Genomic DNA, 24,827 nt, shown 5'->3' on the forward strand with positions numbered 1-24,827 from the left:
TCGCGCTCTCGCGCTCTCTCTCCCTCCCTCCCCTCGCTCTCGCGCTCGCTCTCCCTCCCTCCCCTCGCTCTCGCGCTCGCTCTCCCTCCCTCTATGTGAAGACGCCATCAATGGTGGAGCAAAGGACACTAGGATTTAGATTGAAATTGGGGAGACAGTGGTGCAGTGATGATGTCACTGAATTAGTAACCCAGACGACACAGGTTCAAATCTCACTATGTTAGCTGGTGGAGTTCAAAATGGAACAAATGAATAAATCTGGAATTGCCGTCCAGTCTCAGCAATGGTGACAATGAAACTCTCATCAACTCCCATCTGGTTCACTCGTGTCCCTCAGGGAAGGAAACTGCCATCCTTACCTGGTCTGGGCTACATGTGACTCCAGACCCACAGCAATGTGGTTGGTTCTTAAATACCCTTGGAAATGACGTGGCCACTCAATTCAAGGGCAATTTGGGGTGGGCAAGAAATGTCCTTACCCACAATGTCCACATCCATGAGTATACCAAGAAGATCACTGTCTATGATTCTACCCCCAGGCGTGATATTTATTAATTACATTGCTGTCCTCTGCAGCCTGTTCTCCATTGGACCACTCTCACTATCACATCACCTGCCAACCATGTGTTAGGGGGAAATGTATGAGATATAGAGCAAGGCACTGCAACATGGGCAGTGGGGACAGTGAGATGGATAAAATCCTATTTCTGAGTTTTCAGTCTTTGATATTAAGGCGAATATGTCAATGATATACTTCTTTGAGCTCAATGCGATGTTTTACTTTTAAAGAGTTTTTTAGTTATATAGTAAATTATTTCATTTCTCCTCTAGGTATATTCAGCTGTGCTCTTTTATTTTATTTTCATATTTTACCAGGGTCCTGAATTTCAGGAGTTCTTGCTCACAAAACTCATTAATGCAGAATATGCTTGCTATAAGGCAGAAAAGTTTGCTAAATTAGAGGTAAGGTCGGAATATTTTATAGTGCCGTGGACAGATCGTACATAATGTGTGTGTATCTGTGCTCTGACAGTGAACTGAAAGCCTGACTTATAATGCAAGGGACTCTTTAAAGTATCCACTATAAACTATTACCTTCAACTATTCATAAGTGTGATGTGCATTTCAATTGAAAACATACAGGATCACCCAAATCCTTCAATGAAACTTGTATTTTATGATTTTTAAAACTTGCAATTACATGTTTACTTGAAAAGAAAAACTGCAGAGTTTGAAGAGAGAGCTGCATACAGGTTCAGCAGAGGTTTCCTGTGGCTCAGAACTAGTATCTCTACCTTTTTAAGCCAGAGGATCTGGGTTTAAATTCCTCCTGCTCTGGACCTGTGTCATAACATGATTAAAAATACACACAGGGTCAGCAGGTAATAGGGAAGGGAAATGGACAATTGGACTTTATTTCAAAGAGAATGGAATATAAAAATAAAAAGGTATACAATCCCTAAAACTATACAAAGCACTAATCCAATCACGACTTGAATCCTGTGAACAGTTTTGGTCCCTTTCCATCAGGAAAGGTATACTGACATTGGAGGCAGCCTAGAGAAGGCTCACTAGGTTGATTCCAGGTTTAGAGGAATTCATTGACGTTTAGAATAATGAAAGGCAGCCTTATTCAAATGTACAGGCTTCCGAGGACTTGACAGGGTAGATGTGGAAAGATTGTTCTGAGCTAACATCTCGCAAAGAATGCATTTTGTCTCCTTTGTGGAGTGGGATCTGCAACTTTTAGTACAAAGCATCAGTATCAATATTTATAGTTAATCACTGACTCACATATGACTTCAGATAATGGACGAGGCGCTTTTGGGTAAATGTAATGTGATGGCTGAGTTAGCCAGGCTTGATCGAGGAACATGCTGTGATATCCTCTGAAACTGATGTACATATCAAAACATACTCTCAGCACAAGGTACAGCACCGATTTTCCCAAACAAAGACATAGATGTCTCTGAGCTTTATGACAGAACCTTGACTAGTGATCTAGCTTGGCAATCACATTGAATAACAAAGGTTTGAGTCACTGGCATGTAACTTTGACCATGTGCAGTTTGTCTTTGATGTTGAATTTATTTACTAACTTTTCTATACATGTAATCAAGGAGCGGACCAGGTCAGCCCTGCTGGAGACTCTCTACGAAGAGCTCCATGTAAACAGTCAGGCAATGATGGGCCTTAGCAACGAGGATGAAAAGATTGAGAATGGAGGGAGTGGAGGAGGAGGAGGTTTCTTTGAATCCTTTAAGGTAATGTCACCTTTTATCAAATGCACTTCATTAGGTTCACATGCAATTACTTTTGTTTACTTACATAGCTTATTCATATTATTTTGCTTAATTTAAAATTGCCGTGAATATTCTTCCATGAATTTACAAAACAATGTTTCAGTGGTGCTGATATTTTTTAAATTTGCATTGATGATGCAGATTATGAATCTGATTACACAACTTAATGTAATTATGTGAAAACCTATTACTTTCATTGATTAACTCTTGCAAGTGAAAAATTTTCTCCCTTGACAATTGCATGATGTTTTTCTTTTCATTATAATGAAGAAATTAGAAAATTTAGCTGATGTTCTGTCTATTCTTGAAGCACTGCTTTATTGCAACATCCAAAAGACTTTGAAAATTAACTGTGCATTGTAATGTAGAGTCACTATAATGTGTGATTGATATATGGTTAAAAAGCATTGAATTATCAACAAAAAAGTTACTTATTTAGCTCACCTTCTAGCAAAGATTGTCAACATGAAGTATTGTAAACAAACCATGTGTCTACTTCACATGTCTATGTTTTAACTCTTTGGCCAGGTCCAGGAAAATTCTTGGATCTCTCAACTTTCCACTTTTGTAAGTTTTAATTATGCAGTATCCCTGATATAAAAGCAATACAGCTACTTGTGTATCAGGAAAAGCATTATTACTGTAATATTACCCAGCTAACTAAAACAAACATTAGAAAAATATCTAAATGAGCTATTTTAGCCTATTTACCTTTCTCTGATCCTTATGTCCTATTGTTTTCTCCCTGTTCAAATTTCTCATAACGTGCTTCACTTTTAATGTTTTCTAATTTTTGATGCCCATCCAGTCGTGCTTTGTTCTGTATCTTGTCTCCCACCATCTATCTTGGTGGTAAGAAGATAGGATAAGTAGGATATAGGCAGAGAAACATGCCATTCAGCTCAACCAGTCCATGATCCATTCCAGCCCCTTCCCATTTTTCCTCATCTTTTTTTCTACCATTGTAACACACTCTTCCCTCCTTTCTCATATTCTAGTCTAACCTTCTCTTCAATGCATCCCTACTATTTGCAACTTACAAATGTTAACATTCGGAAGAAGATTTTCCTTCGTTTGTTAATAAAACGGTTTTACAGTTTTACTGGACCTTGAACAGCAGAGTAATCAGGTGAAGGTCAGGAATATAGAGCTAATCAGGTATTCTGAATCCAGATGGTGAAGCAGGAAACCAGACGCTGATCTTTTACTTCACTCTAGATTTCTTAAAAGAATGTAATGTCTGCTTCCTCCCCAACAACACCTGGAAGTCTCTCTTTATATGTGCTTAAGATATTTAATCAATGTCTTCCCCTGTATCTGCTTCACCTTAAAATGGACATGCCATTAACATCGCCACATTATAGATGTGATTTTCAATTTTACAATTATGTGCTGCATCCAAAACCAGACAATTGAGTACTGAGGTGTTACATACTGTAAGTGATACCACAGTCTACATCACCCAACTGAATAAAATCATCCATTCCACCTCTTTATTGTCCTTTACACAGAGAAGGGAATTACAGCTAATGTAAACACTCATGAAGTATTGAGTGTTTCAATTTCAATTATTCTGGCATTTACTTATAATGTTTACATACACATTTTACCAGAATTGAGATGTGTGCATCTAAAGATATGTATTGAGGGTAATTCTAACCTAATACTGTGAGCAAGAAATCCACAGGATTTGTAGTTTACTAATTTTACACCTTATCCAAAATGACACATCAGCAGAGAGTAACTTCAGCCACATCATAAAAACAATTTACCCAATTGTCTCAGTTTCCCAATGGATGATTTAGATTAAAGCTTTACCCACAATCTTCATCTTGTAGGAAAAATTGTTCCTGCTCCATTTCTACAATGTTTATCCATGAGTCTGGGAAGGAAGTGATTGACCAACCAGTGATAATGTCCCAGTGAACACATTCGATCCTCCTTTTAAAATGTCTCCGTGCACAATGTGAGGCCACTATGCAATGTTTTTGTTTCTCTTGTCTGAGCTATTCAGGCTCACTGTTAGACATTACAGTTGCAAACATGTATGGATCAGTAATATTGTACAATAAGAAACCTTTGGCATTGTCCAAGCATTGTGTCTGGGAGCTATAGGAGCTGCTGCATAAGTAGGAGTGAAGTCAACAGCAGTTATGCTTGAAAATGGCAAGTTTGTGAATTTCTTCCACAAATATGCTTTTCCTTCCCCCATCGATATTTTGTTGGTCACCAGCAGGATTCAGGCATCACTGTCAAGGTCAGTATTTCTCACCCCCTCAGTAATAGTCTCCGAGGTTCGGCCTGTTAGTTGTCACTCCTTTGCTGGCAGTCCACTCCAAACATCAATGTTTTAATTATTTGTCGCAGTTTGCTGTGCCTTCCCCTGCAAGTGCTAACCTCTCCTGAATTACATTTGTCCAAAGCCCTAGGCTATCTCATTTGGCTGCCTGTTCACCCCCTGTAACCCCCAGACCATGACATATATGAAGCAAACTGCTGTCATAATCTATTTTAAACAATTGTACGAAGTCCAGATCTCTCCCAGGGCCTGACAGAGTAAGGGATGTAACGGAGAAGGATGGAGTTTTTCCCATTTGATTTAGGAAATTAAAGATTTATCATTTGTGAAGTTGGTCTGCAGTTCTATTACAAGGCACTACTATTAGGATACCCTCTGTAAAAGTTAACTGAGGGGCTACCTACTCTCACTCACTTAAAGTCAGAACAACTTTGTTATTTTGAAAAAATGGCTTATTTCCACACATCCTGGAAATTAGCAAAGCTGTACATTGGTTCACAGACCACTTCAATTTGCTCAGACCTGTTATGACATCACTGAAGCAGGTTGAACTTGAACTCAGGCCTCCCTGCTCAGGGGTAGGAACACTACCACTGTGCCACAACAGCCCCTACTACTCTTTTTCTGACTAATTAATTACATTGCAAACATTTGCTGCCTTTATAATCACCCTCAGGAAAATATTTGTCTCTTCCAATTCTGACAATAAAATTCTTATGATCTCTAAGATTGCTAATTTAGAAACAATTAGTGCTTGATTGAAGAGTCTTGTGCCCTGGTCTGAAAACAGCAGGAACTGGACTGAGACCAGACCCGTTTCATGCAGCATTACACCTGACACTTAAAGCAAGAACTTTGTCAGTAATATTGTGGCTTGTATATACAGTCAGTAGTGGCTTGATGCTGCTCCCTTCTGCAATGAGACACAAGCTGATTGTATCAATGGGTATTGTTCCCTATATCGCATGGTGTATTTAGACAGAACCCCCACTGAAACAGTGCACAGAGCTGAATTTACAAATATCGATGGAACGTTTAAATTAATGTAAAACTAATGTTGCTGAATATTTAATTATGGTTATTAGAAATGGAATAATGGATCACTTAGAAACATTTGTTCTCCCGAATTGTAGCTGAAAACAAATTAAGTAGAACAGAGTAATGTATCCATATCTTAAACTGAATTGCTGTGTAAACACTGCCTTGATCTTGATGCCGAGCCATTCAGTCTTGTCTTTTTTATTAATTGTATAAATCTCTCTTTCCTATAAATGCTTGAGGTCACTTTTGGTGCAGTGTTTCTTTCAATAAAAATACAATACTCTCAAGATAAGTGAAGTTGAGTTAAAATAATTTTAATGTGAAGATTTGATAGATAACATTACATGCAGTTTAATGCCCAAAAGTCTTGTTTATTCAACTGTCTGAATTAGATTATTAATTAATGTGATATTAATAGTTAATACAAAAAATGTATTTTGCTCTAGACTTCCCATTAGATATAAAGTTTTGACAACTCAGTTCTGAATTGTGCTTTAATATATTTGCAATTCTGTAGGCAGTGAATGATTTTCAATTCCCTACTGGTTTAGGGAGGTGCACATGTTGCATCTGCCTTTTATGTGCATCAGTCTGTTTGTTGTGTGTGCCGGAGCTGTCCTGGTCTATAGCGTGTTTGCATCTGATCTCCTTGGTGCTTAAGACAGTGCATGCAGTACTGGTTACTCACTTGTATGTACTTGCCTGAGCTTCCTTTGGTTCTACCCCCTGGTTCTTGCAGAGGCTGCATCTCTTTGATCTCCCTCACGGTCTAGTGAAAACATGTCTGTTTGATCACCGTTATGATCAAGAGCACCTAAAACTAATCTCCTTGATAGTTTATCAAACTTGCATATGAGTTTATACCTCCCTGGTGATCTGATGCATGTGGTTGAGTCTTGTTGATGAGTGTATACATGTCTAGTCATGATGTCGTGCAACAGGTATACATGTACCTGACTTCTAGCAAGGATTGTTCTGAAAATGGATCAGTAAGATCATCTCTGTCTCAGAGTCGGCTAGAGAAACACTGTTCTCTAAAACCTCAAATTTGGATAGTTTATCAATTTAGACAATTTGAATTCATAGTTGCAAATCACCTCCAAAAGTTTATGTAAAGGAAAAATGTCTTTGGATATCAAAGATCAATTTGCCAAAGCATCTTTTGTGTTGAAATAAAGTTATCAGATCCTTAGCAGCTGCCTTGTAAAGATGAGAGATTGCCTTTTCACAATCAGCTTACAGTCTCACCACCCTTCCATCATACAGGAGACTGTGCTCACCAATGATAAGGTTATATAGCTGTGATTGTTTTGTCTGTTGCATGGAGAACTACTTCAAGCTTGAAATGCATCAGTAGCAGAGATCATTGCCTTCCAGCATCATGAGTGTAAGTTACAATTTTGAAAAAGAAGTCTGATCAACTCTGAAACAAAATTGGTTTTACATAGAGGACCTGGAATATGTGCTCTCATATGATAGAAATTGGTAACTTTTGGTATTTAATTTGACAGATTGAGTCTCGGGGAGCTCGGCTGTATTCGAAGTATCAAAACTGATGAGGAAGATCTGTGCTCCGAAACTTTTCCAATAAAATTCCAGTCCCCACTGTTCATAGAAAAGCATGTTCACCAGCTGACATAATGACAGATGTAATGTGGCAGCATTAACCAATTAAATCTCATTTTAATTCATTGGCTGGGCTTTCAGTGGATGCTGCCCCTTTTATTCCACGAGAAATACCATCAGCAGTTCTGCTCATTATTAGTTTAAAATTATATATTCATTGGCTTCAATAAGGTGGAAATAAAATGTTATTTTTCAATAGAATATACTTTATAAAATCACTACTTTAAAGGATATAGAAACTGCGGGGGGTCAGTGTAAGATATCAGTGCTTGATATCAAGCAGAGGCCAGCTTTGTCTTACTGTTTCAGCGGGATCCGTGAAAGTAACAAAGTTTAGAGAGATGAGGAGCAGAGCGAGAATGGTCAAGAGGTAGTGTTCAGGGATCTGAAACACTTACTTAAGAATGAAGCAGAAATGGAAATGTAAGGGAGCTGAGGCCGACGTCGATAAAGCTCTTTTATTACATTTATTGCAACCCAGCAAGATGCATGTGTGTGAGTAAACCCTGAAATAAACAAATTTAAAATGCTAGAACCACATACTTTGAAATTAGCATTGGATTGGAGGCTTGGAGCATGGCAATAGGCTACAGACATGCAGCTTGAGGACGAGAGGAAGCAGGAGCATTAAAAAGCCAGGACGATGTTTCAACTTCACTGTGCTACCTGAAACAGAAATAAATACCTGCTGGCATGGTGATATTTGCAGAAAAAGTTCTTCCATAATTAAGTAAATTTACTTTAAAGAGTCACTATCAGGACTTTGGCGAGTAAAAGAGAGACTGAATTGCAGCTGCTTATAGAGCCCCATAAAACTGAAGTTTGAGTTAATTAAAAGGTCTCTAGGTATTATTAAGTAAATATTGGGCTACCATTGAACCTGACTGCTGGTATGGAATAAGATAGCGGGCAATAATGGAATGTCTACTTTTGGAAACTGGTGCAGTTCAGTGAATGGGTACATTTTGTCAACCAAAGGGGTAATACAGTATTTCAGCATAAAGAAGATCTTGACCATTCTGACGTCTCTGCATTATATAAAGCTCTAGAATCTAAGCCCGTGGACTTCCAATAAAGACTTCACTCGCAACATTCTGCATGGATCGTCAAAGATAATGATAATCGTTCTTAACTAAATGTAGGTCTGACGTGCCACTTTCTCAGAGTAAATTCCTAACACTGGATAAATCATTCACCTTTGTTTCGAAGAAGTAAAAAATGGGGATTAGATGACTTTCTCATTCTCCAAATACAGCTGCTGCTATCCATATTAACGTAATTCGAGACAATCCGTAAAACGTGACATATGACTGATTAAGGTAGGCAGACAGGAGACTGGAAGAACACAGCAGGCCAGGCAGCATCTGGAGGTAAGGAGCCGTCAACGTTTTGGGTATTACCCGAACTGAGGAACTGAAGAAGTGAAGAAGGGTAATACCTGAAACATTGCCTGCTCCTTTCCTCCAGAAGCTGCCTGACCTGCTGTGTTCTTCCAGCCTCCTGTTTGCCTACCTTGGATTCCAGCATCTGCAGTTTTTTTGTCTCTATATGACTGATTAACCCTTTCTTATTCAGCGGGTGATTAGAAGTCGAAGCCAGTCGATGGATGCCATGGGTCACAGCAATAAGAAACAGAACACTGTCTCTACGAGTCACAGTGGCAGTTTCACCCACAACACAGGAGAAACCATCAAAGGCCCTAGCATTGTAAGTATCAGCCCCCTTTAGACTTACACACAATGAAATCAAAAGGCAGTATAAGTATAGCAATCAGCAATATAACTTCAAAACCCAGCTCTTGGAATTGTTTAATCCTTTAAATACACATTTAGCAAGTCAGAGGCAAACAAAGTACATTCTAATCTAATTGTAACAGAATCCTGAAGAATCAAAATTCTTGTGTTACAATGAGGTCTGTGTTCCAGTGAATATCACACAGTATAGAGTGAAAAGATAAAGTGGTATGTCACGTGGCAAAGTCAGCATCCAAGATCCATCAGTATTCTGAGGAACAGTTAGGCATGGATGATTTTGTACGGATACATTGAAAATAAAGAATATGTTGTCACTGTTACCATAACTGAAAGAACTTTGCTCCAAATGTGTTATTTTTCTACAATATCATCACTAACAACAGTATTATAACTGAGGCTCATAACATGAGTAGAAGCTATTGAACTTATCTGTGCTATTTATATATCGTCTCTAAATTATTTAGGGCATAACATAGAAATGCAATTTTTTTTCTTTATTGTGGCTCGCACAAGATTGTTCTGAACAGCATGGCTTCTTCATTAAAAGTCTTTTGGATATATTTTCAGTTTAGTATCTTGCAGAACACAAACACTAAGATATCAGTGTTTCCATTGCATTTGCTAAGTTGCTTTGGTGGCTGTGTTTCACTCACATTCACAAGGTCAGGAGTTCAAAGTCAAAGTCAGCCTGCCTCACCTGGACTGGAGCTGGACCTGTACATATTCCAGGTGACAGGAGATTTTGGCAGGACCCTACATTCCCAGTTGGAACAAAGGTGATTCCCATCTGTCATTAAAATGTCCACAAGATATAAAAGTGTAACAGAACAGGGTGAACAATAAATTTGGTATCTTTTCAAATCCTTTGAAGAGTTGGAGTTGGCCATTCGGTCCCTCAATGCTGCTCCACGATTTTAAAAAGATGTGGAGGTGCCGGTGTTGGATTGGGGTGGGCAAGGTCAGAGGTCACACGACACCAGGTTATGGTCCAACAGGTTTGTTTGAAACCACAAGCTTTCGGAGTCACTGTCACTGCACCTGACAAAGGGGCTGTACTCAGAAAGCTTGTGTCATTTCAAATAAAACCTGTCGGACTATAACCAGGTGTCATGTGATTTCTGATTTGAAAAGGAAACACACCTGGTCATGTGCCTGAATTTCACTTGTCTGCCCCTTTCCCTTCATCTGTTTAATGACAAAAAAATCCTGAGATGTGATCAGAGTCTTAACATCAGACTAAGCATCCATGCCTTACCAAAACAAGGAATTCCAAACATTCACCACCTTCAAAGTGAAGATGTTTTCTCTCAATTCAACTCCGAACCTTTATCTGAAGATATTGCTCCCAGTTCAGAACTCCCCGACTGACTGAACTAGACTCTTGGCTGCAGCAGATCAATGCAGAAGGTCAGAGGCCCTTGGGTTGATGGGGCTTCAGATCCTTAGCTATCATCACAACACCTACTTCCTTTAGAATCATTTCAGAGCTTATTCCTTCAACACCCTAACCAAAAAACCCACTCAAATATCAACCACAATTTGTATAGAACTACAGAACCCCTACAGCATGGAAACAGGCTATTAAGCCCATTCAAGTCCACCAACTCTCCAAAAAGGATTCAACCCAGACTCAAGCCCCCTTACCCTATTCCAGTAATCCTGTATATCCCATGGCCAATCCATCTAGCTTGCACATCTTTGTGACTGTGGGAGGAAACCAGAGCACCCGGAGGAAACCAGAGCACCCAGAGGAAACCCACACAGACACGGGGAGAATGTGCAAACCCCACATGGACAGTCACCCAAGGGTGGAATCAAACCCAGGACCCTGGTGCTCTGTCCACGTTGTATGATAAAGCTTTTCCTGGTGTCAGTCTGGAACTTGCTTTGACAAACCGAAAGATGCTTTATAAATGTCTCAAGAACTAAAGGATAACCAAGGCAAATGGGGGGCTGATTGGAGATTGCAAAGGTTACCTGTGTGCGAGGTGGAAGACATAGCTATGGTTCTCAATGACTGTTTTACATCTGCCATCACAAAAGAAGGAGACAATGTAAGGACCGCAGCTAAGGAGGAATTTGAAATATTGGCTGGCATAAACATTAAGGTGTTCAGCATCTTTGAAAGCAGATAAATTGCCAGGCCAGGATGAAATTTACCCAAACGGCAGAGGGCTAGGGATTATTTTCCAATCCTTTCTGCCTGCAGACCTGGTGCCAGAAAACTGGTGGATTAATAACACTTCATGGTTGTTTAAAATTGAAGGAAGGAAAATGCCACGTAGTGACTGTAGTCTGACCTTGGTAGTGGGCAAATGATTGGAAGTATTTTGAAGGAGCACATGGTTTTACAAAGATATCATAGACAGAAGCTAGGTGTTCCCTTATTGACAGCAATCTGTATGTTTTGTTACAAGAAAGGGGTCTGTTTTCTTACTCTTGGATTAAACATTACAAAGAGTAGGCAATTTGGCCCCTCATGCCCTCTCTGCCTTCAATGAGAAGTTGCTGGCCTGTTAGAGTTATGAATTCTATATTCCCACTGACTGTTGATGACCTTTGATTCCCCTGGCTAACAAGAATCCATCCAAAAATAATCAAAGATCCCCATCTCTGCTGTCTTCTGATAGAGTTCCAAACTCAAGAACTCCTGGAGAGAAAGACTTTCGCCTCAACTCTGTCCTGAAAGGGCAACCCCCACCAATTTAAGCTCCTAGTTCTGGATCAACCCACAAGAGAAAATGTCCTTTCCACATCCGACTGGTTAAGACCATTCAGGATCTTATACATTTCAAACAAGGCCCCTCTTGCCCTTCTAAAATGCAACGAAAACAAGCTCACATTTCAGGTATCAATCTGATAAAACTGCTCTGAACCATCTCCAACACATTTACTTCCTTCCTTAAATAACAAGATCAAAAATACACAAAGTGTTTAATTGTGGCACCTAATTGAATTATCCAGAAGCAAGCCTTTGTGAGTTTGAAAATAAAGAAAGTTCTCCCACACTTAACAAATTAATTGTAACACTGATGCCATTGATGTACTGGAGAAAGAGTTGTGGGTGGGACCCGGGATAGGTCTGGAACAAGGAACGTTCCACGTACTCCACGAAGAGACAGGCTCTTGGACACCTCATCCTATCTCCTCCTGAATCAAACAGACAGGCATAACTGGGGCCCGTGCGGGAGAAGTTAAAGGAGAAGTTGTTCAAAGTGAGGGCGAGCTCAGCCAGGCAGAGGAGGCTGGTGGTGGATGGGGTCGGTTCAGGCCTTTGCTCCAGGAAGAAGCAGAGAGCCCTGAGACCATCCTGACGTGGGGTGGATGTGTAAAGGGATTGCATATCCATTGTAAAGAGGAGGAGGCTGGAGCCAGTGAACTGGAAGTTTTGAAACTAATGTCAAGTATCAGAGGAATCATGGATGTAAATGGGAAGGAACTGGACAAGTGGAGAGAAAAATCAAGTTGAGGTAGGAAAATATAATTTCTGTGGTCAGAAACAAGAAGAAACAATGAGACTACCTGGGCAGTCCTGTGTGAGGTTTTTGGGGAAAAGGCAAGGGGCTCTACGAGGCTGGGCACAATGAGCTGGGAGGCTGTCAGATGAGATAAGGTTGGTGACCATTGTAGACATAACAGGCTAATGCTGGGATCATGGTCTGGGGTGGGGGGGGGGGGGGGGGGGGGAGCGATAGGAGAAGGTGTCCGAGAGCTGGCACCCAGCCACCACAATGTAGAGATCAGTATGCCAAACTACAATAGCAGCACCCTTGTCAGCAGGCTTGATGACAAATTCAGGGATGGATTTGAGAACACGGAGTACAGTCAGTTCACAAGGAGATAGGTTCCAGTGGGTAACAAGGCTGAGAAATTAAGGTGACTGATGGCATACCAACAGTTCTCAATGAGCCAGAGGGAGGAGTCCAGGTGGAGGGAAAGTGTTGATGGGTGAAGGGGTCTGTGGTTCAGGAGAGAAATCCAAAGAAATGGGCACAGAGACAATGGAAGAAAAGTTCAACGTCATGTTGTGCCCAAAAATCTTTGGGATAGAGGTGCAGGGGGTTAAAACTCAGACTTTTGTGGAATACAGAACATTCAGCATCGGACAGCAGAAGGTCAGAAGGGAATAGTAAATACCCTACAAGTAGTGGCATCAGGAGAATGGATGGAGTCAGAGGGAATGGGGTAGGGGAGGAAGGTGCCAGAGTGGTGTAGGTCTCTCAGAGTTGTTTCAGCTTGCGTTCCTCGAAGCTTGAAAGGAAGAGAATAAGTTTCTTGTTAGAATGTTGAATGAGCCCGAGAATGAAGTGAAACCAGGATCAGGACAGCATGAGGTGGCGCTGATGGAGAAAGAGGTACAGAATGAGCATGGCACTGAGTGTGGATCTCAGGATGCGGTGAGAATAGCTCTCTAAGGAGCGCTGTAGTGTTTGAGTTTATTCCAACGTCCTGTGTTGCAGCTTAATAATTCTGAGGTTCACCCCATCTGATCTGAAAGAAACTATCATCTTAAAAGTGTCCATTCACTCTTGCCTGCCAGTCATTGAGTTCTTATCTCCCCTTTTGGTCAGGATGAACCTTACAGACAGACAGGAGATTCCATTGTCATTTTGTGTTGACCCAGCCTTAAACAGAGAGGTGTGGGAATGTGTGCCCATATTTGATTAGGGTTTGCTTTCACATGTGGTACTGTCTGAAGCTCAAATGTCAAAGGTCACACACATTGCAGCAGCCAACTTAAAGGGTGTTTGTGTCTAGTTTTTAAAACCATTGATTGGATGTTCTTACCGTGATGTTTCTGTATTGGCTGAGACAGAAGGGAAAGTACAGTTTGATCCATTTATTGGAGCTTTTTGAGGATGTAACCTGGAGGATGGTCAAAAGGAACAAGCAGACATAACACACTTATTTCCAAAAAAACATTCAATAATGTGCCAGTGAGATGGTTACAAGGCATGATGACTGCTTGGGGAGTTGGAGGTAGCACATTAGCATGGATAGAGGATCTGTTAGCAGACGGGAACCAGGCAGGAGGGATAAATGGGACATTGTCAAGTTGTTGGGCTATGACTAGTGGAGTGTTGCAAAATCCATGTTGGGTCTCAGTAATTATGATTCATGGCAGTGACTTGGACAAAAAAGACAGAGTTAAGTATTCACCTTTACGGATGATACAAAGAAAGGTGGATATATAAATTGTGAGAAAGACACATACCCTGGAAAAATATAAAGTGTGTGTGAGTTGAAAAGAAGACGTGGGGAAGTGCAAAGTTAGTCAGTTTGCTTTTAAGAATAGAAAAGCTGAATATTTAAAAATGTGTGAAACTTTTAAATGTTACTTTTCTGAGAGACCTGGGTGTGCTCAGACAGTTAGTGTACATATACAGCAAGCAATTAGAAAGGTAAGCAGCATACCCTGTTTTTATTGCAAGGTGATTGGAGTACAAGATTAAAGAAGACTTGTTGTAACTTTATGTGTAGCTGGAGGAACACAGCAGGCCAAGCAGCATCAGAGGAGCAGGAAAGCTGACGTTTCAGGTCGGGATCCTTCTTCAGAATTTCAGAAATTCAGTCCTGACCTGAAATGTTAGCTTTCCTGCTCCTCTGATGCTGCCTGGCTTGCTGTGTTCCTCCAGCTCCACGCTGTGTTATTCTAGACTCCAACATCGGCAGTTCTTACTATCTCCATAGTTGTAACTTTGTTGGGCTAGGTGAGACCCAACATACTGCACAGACTGGTCTCCATATTTAAGGAAGCAAATTATTAAACCAGGTGTAGTGAAGTGAAGGCTGACTGGATTGGTCCCTGGGTTGAGAGAGCTGACCTCTGTTGGGAGGCTAACTAAATTAATAGAATGAGAGATCTCATGGAAACTTCAGGATCCTGTAGGGGTTTCACCGCATCGATACTGAGAGGCTGTTTCCCTCACAGTGGGGAGTCTAGAAACAGAATCACAGAATCAGGATAAGTGGTCAACCGTTTTGGAATGAGATGAAGAGAAAGATAGTGAATCTTTATCAATCTACTGCAGAGGGTTGTGGAAGCTCCATTGTTGATTTTTTTTTCAAGAGAAGAATAGAGAGGTTTTAATCTCTCAGGGAATTAAGGGATATAGAGAATGGAGTTAAAGCCAAAGATGAGCCATGATTGTATGGAACATGGTACAGCAGGATCGATGGGCAAATGGTCTACCATGCTCCTGTCTCTTGTGTTTTCACAGGCTGTGTAAATCAGCCTCTAGTGAGGTTAATCAAGCAGAGCATGTACTTAAAGTATTAGTTAGTTGCAGAATTTTTTTGCAGAGGAACAAGGTACATTTAAAGGATTTTACTTTGACATTTGACAAAGTCCCACATGGTTAGGACTGGTCACAAAAATAAACTCCCATGAGATCCAAGAGAAAATTAGGCCCAAAGTTTACTCACTGGCAGGACACTAATGGTAATGATTAAATTGTGTTTTAGTGACTGGAAACTGTTTCCAATTGGTCTGTTTGGAACACAGTACTGGGACCATTGCTTTTCATCGTATGGATCAATGATTTAGACTTGTAAATGTGGAGGTTGTAGATGAGACAAAAATTGGCTGTGTGGTTCACGGTGAGGAAAAAAGATTGATGACTTGACGAAGATGTCAAAGGATTGATGAAGTGGACAGAAAAATGGCAAATAGAATTAATTCCTCAAGAAGTGTGCGATGATGCATTTGGAAGGACAAACAAGGCCAAGGATGGCTCCTGACAGGTGTGGAAGAACAGAAGGTCGACGGACTACATGTCCACAGATCCTTAAAGGTAGCAAGAGATCATTTTTCACCCAGAGGATGAAGTCGATCTGAAAATCAAAGCCTGAAAGGATGCTCGATGCAGAACCTCTGCGGAAGGATAAACCAAGAGCTACCAGTACAGGTTAGATTGTGGCTTATGTACTAGGATAGACATGATGGGCTGAATGGTCTCCTGTGCTGTTATGTTTCTATTTTCATGCTCTGCACTTGTGGTTTCAGCTAAATTATGGTGGTTTATCAACTTTATAGATTTTCATTGAGCCAAATGAAACGTTAAAAATGTGCTGAAGTAGTTAGTGATTCATTGAATCTGTCGGCGGTCTAAAGTTCAAACATAAATAGTATTAAATGGTTTAAAATCCTTATTGTCTGCTTTCAGTTCCATCATCATGTTTACATACTTGCAATTGCCCTCATTGGACTGTGTACTCTCAGCCTCTTGTTGCACTTTATCTGTTAATTCCAACGGAACAGACCACAACATATTTGGCAAAGTGACTGGTGGTTTAGAAAAGAAAGTGCTAATGTTCATGATAAAGAGCTGGGACTGTGGAATAAACACAGAAATTTTGGAGAAACTCAGCAGGTCTGGCAGTATCTGCGAATGGAGAAATAAAGTTAATGTTTCAGGTCCATATCGGACTCGAAACGTTAACTCTGTTTCTCTCTCCATAGATGCTGCCAGACCTGCTGAGTTTCTCCAGCATTCAGAGATAGTAGGAACTGCAGATGCTGGAGAATCTTTCCTGCTCTCCTGATTTCCAGCTTTCCTGCTCCTCCGATGCTGCTTGGCCTGCTGCGTTCATCCAGCTCTACACCTTGTTATCTCAGATTCTCCAGCATTCTCTGTGTTTGTTTCGGATTTCCAGCATCAGCACGATTTTGTTTTTATTGGAACTGTGGAATGTTGGGTCTTTATTGGGATTTTGTTGGTCATGTTGATGGTTGGAATGTTGAATTGCTTCTGGACTAGCCCACTTCTTGATCTTGATGGTTACTGAGAGATTGACAGCAGAAAAGTTTATGGTCTGAATATCTAATGAGGGTCTAAAATAATCAAATTTTCTTTCTTTTCCACCAATCCTGAGGGCTCTTTTGCGGTGGTAGTGCCCCTGAGCCAGGAGGCCTGGTTTGGAGTCCCACCTGCTCCTGAGGTGTGCGATAACATCCCTGAGCAGGTTGAAATGAAAATATGTTGCAACAATCCTGTGGGATTGTGTGAATGCTGAGTGATGATCTAATGACCTGCCAACTTTCACCCTGTTAGGGTAGGAATGGCCTCAAATTTAGGTCAGATTCTGTAATGCCCCCCTAATCTCGATTACAAAGTAGCATCATTGAGAAAGGAACCACATTGCTAACCACATGAAGCACTGGCCTGTCTCGGGTTCAAGACCAGTCAGAGGCAGTGGACCCTGACAATCTGTTGTGGAAAGGGTTTTATTAGTGAGAGATCTGCAGTTATCATTACGTGCCATTTATATTAGTTGCTGTAGTAACCTTACAATCGTTATTGGTTTTATACAGTTTTACAGATTAGTTTGCTGACAGCTTAGAATTTAAACATCCGATTTTATTACCCTTTGCTATAGTAACTAATCAGTGCACCATATGTAATACCACAAGTAAATATTGTAAAACTAAGTTTTCATTTGTCCTTTGCCCGCAAATGCCAGGGTTCAGTGCTTCGCAGGATTGAAGCGTTTTCTAAAACATCATGTGCTGCCAGGTCCTACCCCAGCTTTATGAAATCGCACAGTGTTAAGTGGGCAATGCCACCAACTGAGTGTTGATTCCAAAGCAGCTGTTTTGATATCAGTGGTTAATTGACTGATGAACTATTCCCCTGGGAGAAATGATCACATCCATAAAATCAACCTAAGTGGCACAGTGAGATGGATGTTTACCTTTCACCACTGTGCCTTGGGTTCAGATCCAGCAAATGCTAATGGGATAGAACTGCTCATAGATGTTTATAGCTCAAAAAGAGGCCATTCAGCCCATTGTGTCCATGCTGTATAAACTCATTTCCCAGCTGTTGACCCATAGGCCTGGAGATTATGGCAATGCATGTGAATATCTAAATGTTGCTCAAATGTTACAAGCGTTTCTGACTCAACCACCTTCTTGGGCAGTGAGATCCAGACTCCCACCATCCTCTGGGTGGAAGAAATTCTCCTCAAATCTCCTCTTAACCTTCCACGTGTTAACCAAAATCTATGCTCCCAGTTATTGACACCTCTATTAAGACAAATAGTGCCTCCCTATCCAGCCTATCTATGCTCCTCTCAATGTTAGTCACCCCTATCAGAGCAACCTTTGTTGCTCCAAGGAAAACAACTCCAGCCTCTCCAATCTTTACTTGGAGCTCAGCCCCTGTGTTCCAGGCAGAATCCTGGCAAATCTGTCTGCACCCTCTCTAGTGCAATCATATCCTTCCTATAACATGGTGATCAGAACAGCACACAGTGCTTCACTTGTGTACCAACCAACGTTTTATACATTCCCAGTATAACCTTCTTGCTCTTGTGTGTTCTGTGCTTCGGTTAATAAGGTCAATTTATCCCATATTCCTTCCTAACCTGTTGAAGTTGGTTAGCTCTCCAAGCTGGTTCGTTATTCCGCAGACATTTCATTACCCTGCTGGATAACATCATCAGTGCAGCCTCCGATGAAGCGCTGTTATGTTTTCCCACCTGTTATTTAAACTCTGGTGTCCGTTGAGCTGGATGACCTCATTTCCAGTTTCCCTTTGCAGTGGAGTGTATATGGGGTCTAGCTGGATGTGTTTGTCGATGGCTTTCTTCGTGGAGTACCAGGCTTCTAGGAATTCCCGGGCTTGTCTCTGCTTTGCCTGTCATACAAATATGACAGAGAAATTACGCGCCAAAAAACTTTATTCCTTGAAGCTACCAACCAACACTGGACAACGGACCAAGAACAAGCCATCAACAGGGACAGTCAATGGATAGCTCAATGGACTCCAGAGTTTAAGTAACAGGTGGGAAAACACAGCAGCGCTTCATCGGAGGCTGCACGGATGGTGTTATCCAGCACGGTGATGAAACGTCTGCGAAACAACAAACCAGCTCGGCGAGCCAACCAACCTCAACATCCACAACCTGAGCTCCAAATATACTCCAAAATCCTTCTTAACCTCCCTAATCTATCTGCCTTGCTCCCTTTAGGGATGTGTGAAACACAAGCCAATGTCTCTCTGATCTTCAGTACATTCTTATCCAATCTATGAGTTGGATAAGAGTTGAAAGATAGTGACTTTTAAAGGGCATCTTGACAAATACATGAATAGGATGGGAATAGAGGGATACGGTCCCCAGAAGGGTAGGGGGTTATAGTTGTGATGGGCAGCATGTCAGTGCAGGCTTGAAGGGCCAAAGGGCCTGTTCCTTTCCTGTAATTTTCTTTGTTCTTTGTTCTATGTTTCCTCTAGCGCCCAGACTCACTCACATGTTTTAACTTGTAATTCCATCTCTGCTTCTCTCCCTTAACTACGTGTCAGGGTTTCATTCCCTGCACCAATCTGCTTTAAATAAGTAAAGGTGATAGCCTAGTGGTATTGTCACTGGGCTAGTATTCCAGAGAGACAGGTCGTGTCTCCAGTTCGAATCTTACCACACCAAATGGTGGGAAGTGAATTCAGTGAAAAAAATCTGGATTTAAATATTTCAACGATGAGCATGAAGTGATTGTTGACTCATGCCTTTTACCTTATCTGGCCTACATATGACTTCAGACCCAGTGCTGATGCTTCATTGCCCTCTGAAAGGGCTGAGCAAGCCACTCAGTTGAATCAGTCACTCTGAAGGAAAATAGAAATGAAACCAATCAGACCACCTGGCATTGACCAAGGCACCAGAAATGATAACAGCAAAAACAGCCCTGTCCTCCTCAAACTAACATCTGGGGGTTAGTGCTAAAATTGGGAGAGCTGTCTCACTAACAAGTCAAGCAACAGCCTGTCATTGTCATTCACACAGAATCATACCTTACAGACAATGTCCTAGACACCACCATCACCATCCCTGGATGTGTCCTGTCCCAGTGGCGGCACAGTGGTATACAGTCAGGACGGAGTGCCCTCACAGTCATTGAGTCCAGACCACATAAAGTCTCAAGTTATCAGGTCACACCTGGGCAAGGAAACCTCCTGCTGATAACTACATTCTGTTCTCTCTTGGCTGATGAGTCATTGCTCCTCCATGTTGAGCAACACTTGGAGGAAGCACTGAGAGTGGCAAGGGCACAGAATGTACTCTGGGTGGGGGATTTCAATGTTCACCACCAAGAGTCGCTCAATAACAACACTACTGATCGAGCTGGTTGGGTGCTAATGGACACAGCTTGGTCTGCAGCAGGTGGTGAGGGAACCAACAAGAGGGACAAACATAATTGACCTCCTCTGTAACAAACTGCCAGCTTCAGATGCTGTATCGGTAAGAGTGACCATCGCACAGTCCTTGTGAAGATGAAGTCCCACCTTCACATTGAGAATAACCTCCATCGTGTTGTGTGGCACTATCACCGTGCTAAATGGGACAGACTTTGAACAGATCTAGCAACTCAAGACTATGTATCCAATGAGATCCTGTGGGCCATCAACAGCAGCAGAATTGTACTCCAGCACAATCTGTAACCTCATGGCCCGGCATATCCCCCACTCAACCATTACCATCAAGCCAGGGGATCAACCCTGGTTCAATGGAGAGTGCAGGAGGGCATGCCAGGAGCAGCACCAGGCATACCTGAAGATGAGGTATCAATTCGGGTCTGGACCTGAAAGAGGTGTCAACCTGGTGAAGCCATCAAACAGGACTAGTTGCATTCCAAACAGCGAAAGCAGCAAGTGATAGACAGAGCTAAGCAATTGCGCAACCACAGATCATATTCAAGCTCTGCTGTCCTGTCTCATCAAATCCTGGGCTCAGCCAGTTTATCTGATGAAGACGGGATCCAATTTGTACAGCAATGTCAGAATTAGTGTATCTGCCTGGCTGCAGAAAGACAGCTCACTGCCCACGAAACTACCGTCAAACAACAAATAGCACATTCAAGAGAGGATAGACTGAGAGCAAATGGAATAGAGCATCATCATCCAGCATAAGTTTACTAAAATTCCTCAGCTGCTGCTCAACATCCTTCCACAATGAAGGTTAATCCTGCATTACCAGGCAGTTACACAATTCACAGAACTGGCAACAACATTCCCATCTTGTTTGTGTGGATTTCCATTGGGATTGCAGGATAATTCCAATTGATCCTTCAAGCCTGAAAAGAAAGAATCTTATTTTTTCTCCGTGTGCCCTGAACTCCATCACTGAGTGAATTATTGAGATTACAGAAGAATGTGACTAGTCCTAATTCAGTCTCTTGGAAAATGAAGATCCATATGGGATTGTTAATGGCAATTAACATTTGGGGAGATGTAAACCAGGCTGAGGGCATGCTTTTTCAAAAAAAGTGAAACTATGTATATTGTAAACCTGAAATAAAGACTGAAAATGCTGGTTATAGTCAGCAGGTCACGCAGTACCTGCAGGGAGAAACAACATTAACGTTTAAAGTCAACGATTTTTCATCAGAACACCCATTATTTTCAGTTTAGCTTCACCAGCCATTCCTGTATTGAGCCTCATATTTCCTCTGATCTGTAGTGTTTCTTTAAATTGTGTACAAAACAAATAGAGAGCTCTTGCACTGAGATAACAGCATTGTAGAATGTCTTACGCTGCACTGTCTTCTCATCTTTTGTAACTGTGAATTTGACCATAAGATAAAGGAGCAAAAGTAGGCCATTCAGCCCATCATATCTGCCCTGCCATTCATTGAGATCATTTCTGCTCTGATAATCCTCAACTCCACTTTCCTGCCCTATCCCCATAATTCTTGATTCCCTTACTAATTAAAAATCTGTTTACCCAGCCTTGAATGTGCTTAATGACCCAGCCTTGACAACCCTCTGTGGCAAAGAATTCCACAGATTGACTACCCTCTGAGAGAAAAATAATGCACTATTATTATCCCGGTTTGAGATTAAAGTACCCGGCGATGTAGTTAAAGCAGAACAATAATTATGACATACAGTGTGTTCACACTCATTTATAATCTGTGCTGTTGGTAATCCATCAAAACAGGAGCAGGTTGCATCTGTGCAACTCTTTAGCAAAATTCAAAGCGAGTGTTAATTCTTTGTTTGTTGAAATGGTGCGATAAAATTAATCTAATCCAGACCCTCTCCTCATTGCTGATTGGCTCACTGGTGTTACAAGCCCCTTAGAGACAGATAACTTTTAAAAAGAAATTTGAATTTCCAGTGACTAACTCAAAGAATTTCAGGACAAAATTTCATATTTTAATGTTTTAACTGTAAGAAACCAGCTAAAACTCCACTTAGACTGGACCTTATTGGTTGCCTACTAAGTAAACTTCATAAAAAGAAATCCATTTTTAATTTGATAATACAACTGAAACCCTCATTCCACACTTATACATGATGCCATTCTCTCTGTGAAATTGTAGCCTTTACAGGAACCAATCCAAAGTTATTCCCAGCTTCCAATGGGTTTGCTTCACCCTTTATCTCTGAGTCAATCACCAAAATTCCATCAAATGTATTTCGCTCATTCTTCTGAAAATCATCCAACCCACTTCTGGCAGCAACTGCTGCCAGCACACCTGGGCAAATCCTCCGGTCTCTATAAATCTTAGCTTGTCCCATCTCCTTTACCAGGGATAACAGTGTGGAGCTAGATGAACACAGCAGGCCAGGCAGCATCAGAGGAGCAGGAAAGTTGATGTTTCAGAGAGGGACCTGTTCCTCTGGTGCTGCCTGGCCTGCTGTGTTCCTCCAGCTCCACCACGCTGTGTTAATTCTGACTCCAGCATTGGCAGTTCTTACTACCCTTTACCAGGGAACAAGCTTATGCCTGTTGACTAACCGAGATCACCCATGTTGTTCCCAGGAGCTGCCGGTTCCCTGACTCTGCCTTCTTTGTCTCCAGGTGTGAAAGCTGCTACTTGTTTCTCAATAGGAATTGGCTGGGTTCCTGGTTCCACCTTCAGTTCATAGTCAGAAAAATGAATAGATTAGATCCCTTGTCTGTTAATCCATTTCAGCTTGAACTAAATAAGACAGTTTAAAACATAATCATCTTATTTAAAAAAAAAGTTTGCACTGATAAAATGGGGGTCAGGTTTCTGGAGGTAGTTCCCACCACAAACCATGGACGTGAAGCTGTACTGCACAAGCCCAAAGCCAATCATAGGCAGTGGAGGAGGCTCTTCAACTCTTCCAGCTTGTTCCATCATTCAGTTAGAAATTAACTGATCTGTTGTTTAACAACCCCACCCTCGGCTGCAGAACTCTGAATACATGAGTGCCACAGGATCAATCTTCGTTCTGCAATGTTTCAGTTGGACCAGTATGAACACCTCTGGGGCCAGTCACAACTTCCCGCTGCTATTTATGTGAAGTCCTTGTTCCTTCTCTCAAGCCGTTGACAAAATCATGATCTGTAAAATCCCCTTTGCGATTTTCTTGGATGTGTGCTAGCAACATGTCCCACTTTTTAAAAATCTTTTGAAAATGTAAAATGAGCAGATACTTATGTTGGACTAGACTGTTGAAGCATAATTTGTGCAAAACTCTTCGTATTTGCAGTGATACCACGGAATCAGAGACATTTGTATTCTAGACAAAGCTCCCAGTTCATATGACAATAATTTTCAATTTCTCTCATGAAATTGAATTAGAAGAATTTGCTCATAGTTTGTGTTTGATTCTGTAGAATGTAAAATAGCATTCGAGATGGTGGACCTTGTTAAATTACATGATGCTTCAGTACACTCCTGTACTCCAATCTCTTTACAAACTGAAATCCTTGATGAAAAATAACAATTCTGGTCTTGAGGCAAAAAAAACCTACCCATGAAAATCTGATTTAAATTCATCTGCCCAATGTCATCCCCACAAAGGTACCTTATCTGTTTTTCACATGACGACCTACTGTGCGATATGATGGGTTAGTGTTCTGATATTATGCTGCAGATACAGCAGGAGCCTTGTGCATTCCCTCATGGTTATTGATCTGAGCATTTCAGTTCTGCTGCAATCTGCTTGTGTATATCGCGCTTGACAAAGTCACCAATGGGAAGAGACTACCACCGAGCCATTGATGGAGCAATTACCAGTGAGATCAATCAGTTCTATTGTGTGCACTTGTATCATTTGCCAGTCTACAGTTTCTCTGGAATGGGAACCCCAATGAGACCTGTCAGAACACATTGGTTCCCAATCTCAGCAAGACAATGAGAAAATTGGTCCAATTCAACTGTGTTGCAACATTAGCAATAGTAAAGAATTTTTTTAAAAATCTAGGTCATTTTTTTAGTCTCCTGAATGGGGATCAAAGTGAAACTGGTTCACTGTCACATGTTTCACACTATTCCACAAACAGGTCACCAACATTTCCAACGTAGGCTAAAATAGGTGACCTTTGAGCAAGGTCTGTCTTTGTCACTCTAACAGAAGATGGACAGGCATAGCACAAAGCCATGTCCTCTGATTTAAACTGCCACTGTGTGTGTGTGTGTGTGTGTGTGTGTGTTATATATATACACACAAACAAACTGCAATTCATCTTGCAGTGACTAGTGGAGAAACCAAGTTTTTGGAAATTAAATTGCACGCTTCAAAGTCATGTTTCTGTGGCTTTGTTAGCCGGACATTGATGTTGAGAAACTCCAGTTTTCTCACATTTGTGTGTTTGAAAAGTAATTTCAACTCAGATTTGCAGAGTTTTCTGACATCTTTGAATTGTGCCATCATGAAATACCACCTGAAATTGGCTCTATAAATCTTACATTTCCCTTGATAGTGTGGTTAAAACTGACCACACTTAATATAGGGAAGACAAACAGGAGGCTGGAAGAACATAACAGGCCAGGCAGCATCTGGAGGAAAGGAGCAGTCAATGTTTTGGCTATTACCCTTCTTCAAG

At 41.2% G+C, this 24,827-nt stretch overlaps 1 protein-coding gene across 1 annotated transcript in view; it reads left to right on the plus strand.

Moving 5' to 3' along the window:
• The window catches only part of rap1gapa (RAP1 GTPase activating protein a), a 151,761-nt gene that overhangs the window by 89,651 nt on the left and 37,283 nt on the right, over positions 1-24,827 (plus strand). Inside the window, exons 13-16 of the mRNA XM_048614853.1 lie at positions 102-203; positions 877-963; positions 2,121-2,264; positions 8,845-8,976. Coding sequence (XP_048470810.1) covers positions 102-203; positions 877-963; positions 2,121-2,264; positions 8,845-8,976 — 465 coding nt within the window. The remainder of the gene's footprint in view (positions 1-101; positions 204-876; positions 964-2,120; positions 2,265-8,844; positions 8,977-24,827) is intronic.

The sequence above is a fragment of the Rhincodon typus genome, chromosome 31, assembly GCF_021869965.1.
Source record: "Rhincodon typus isolate 14 chromosome 31, sRhiTyp1.1, whole genome shotgun sequence".
Classification (NCBI taxonomy): domain Eukaryota; kingdom Metazoa; phylum Chordata; class Chondrichthyes; order Orectolobiformes; family Rhincodontidae; genus Rhincodon; species Rhincodon typus.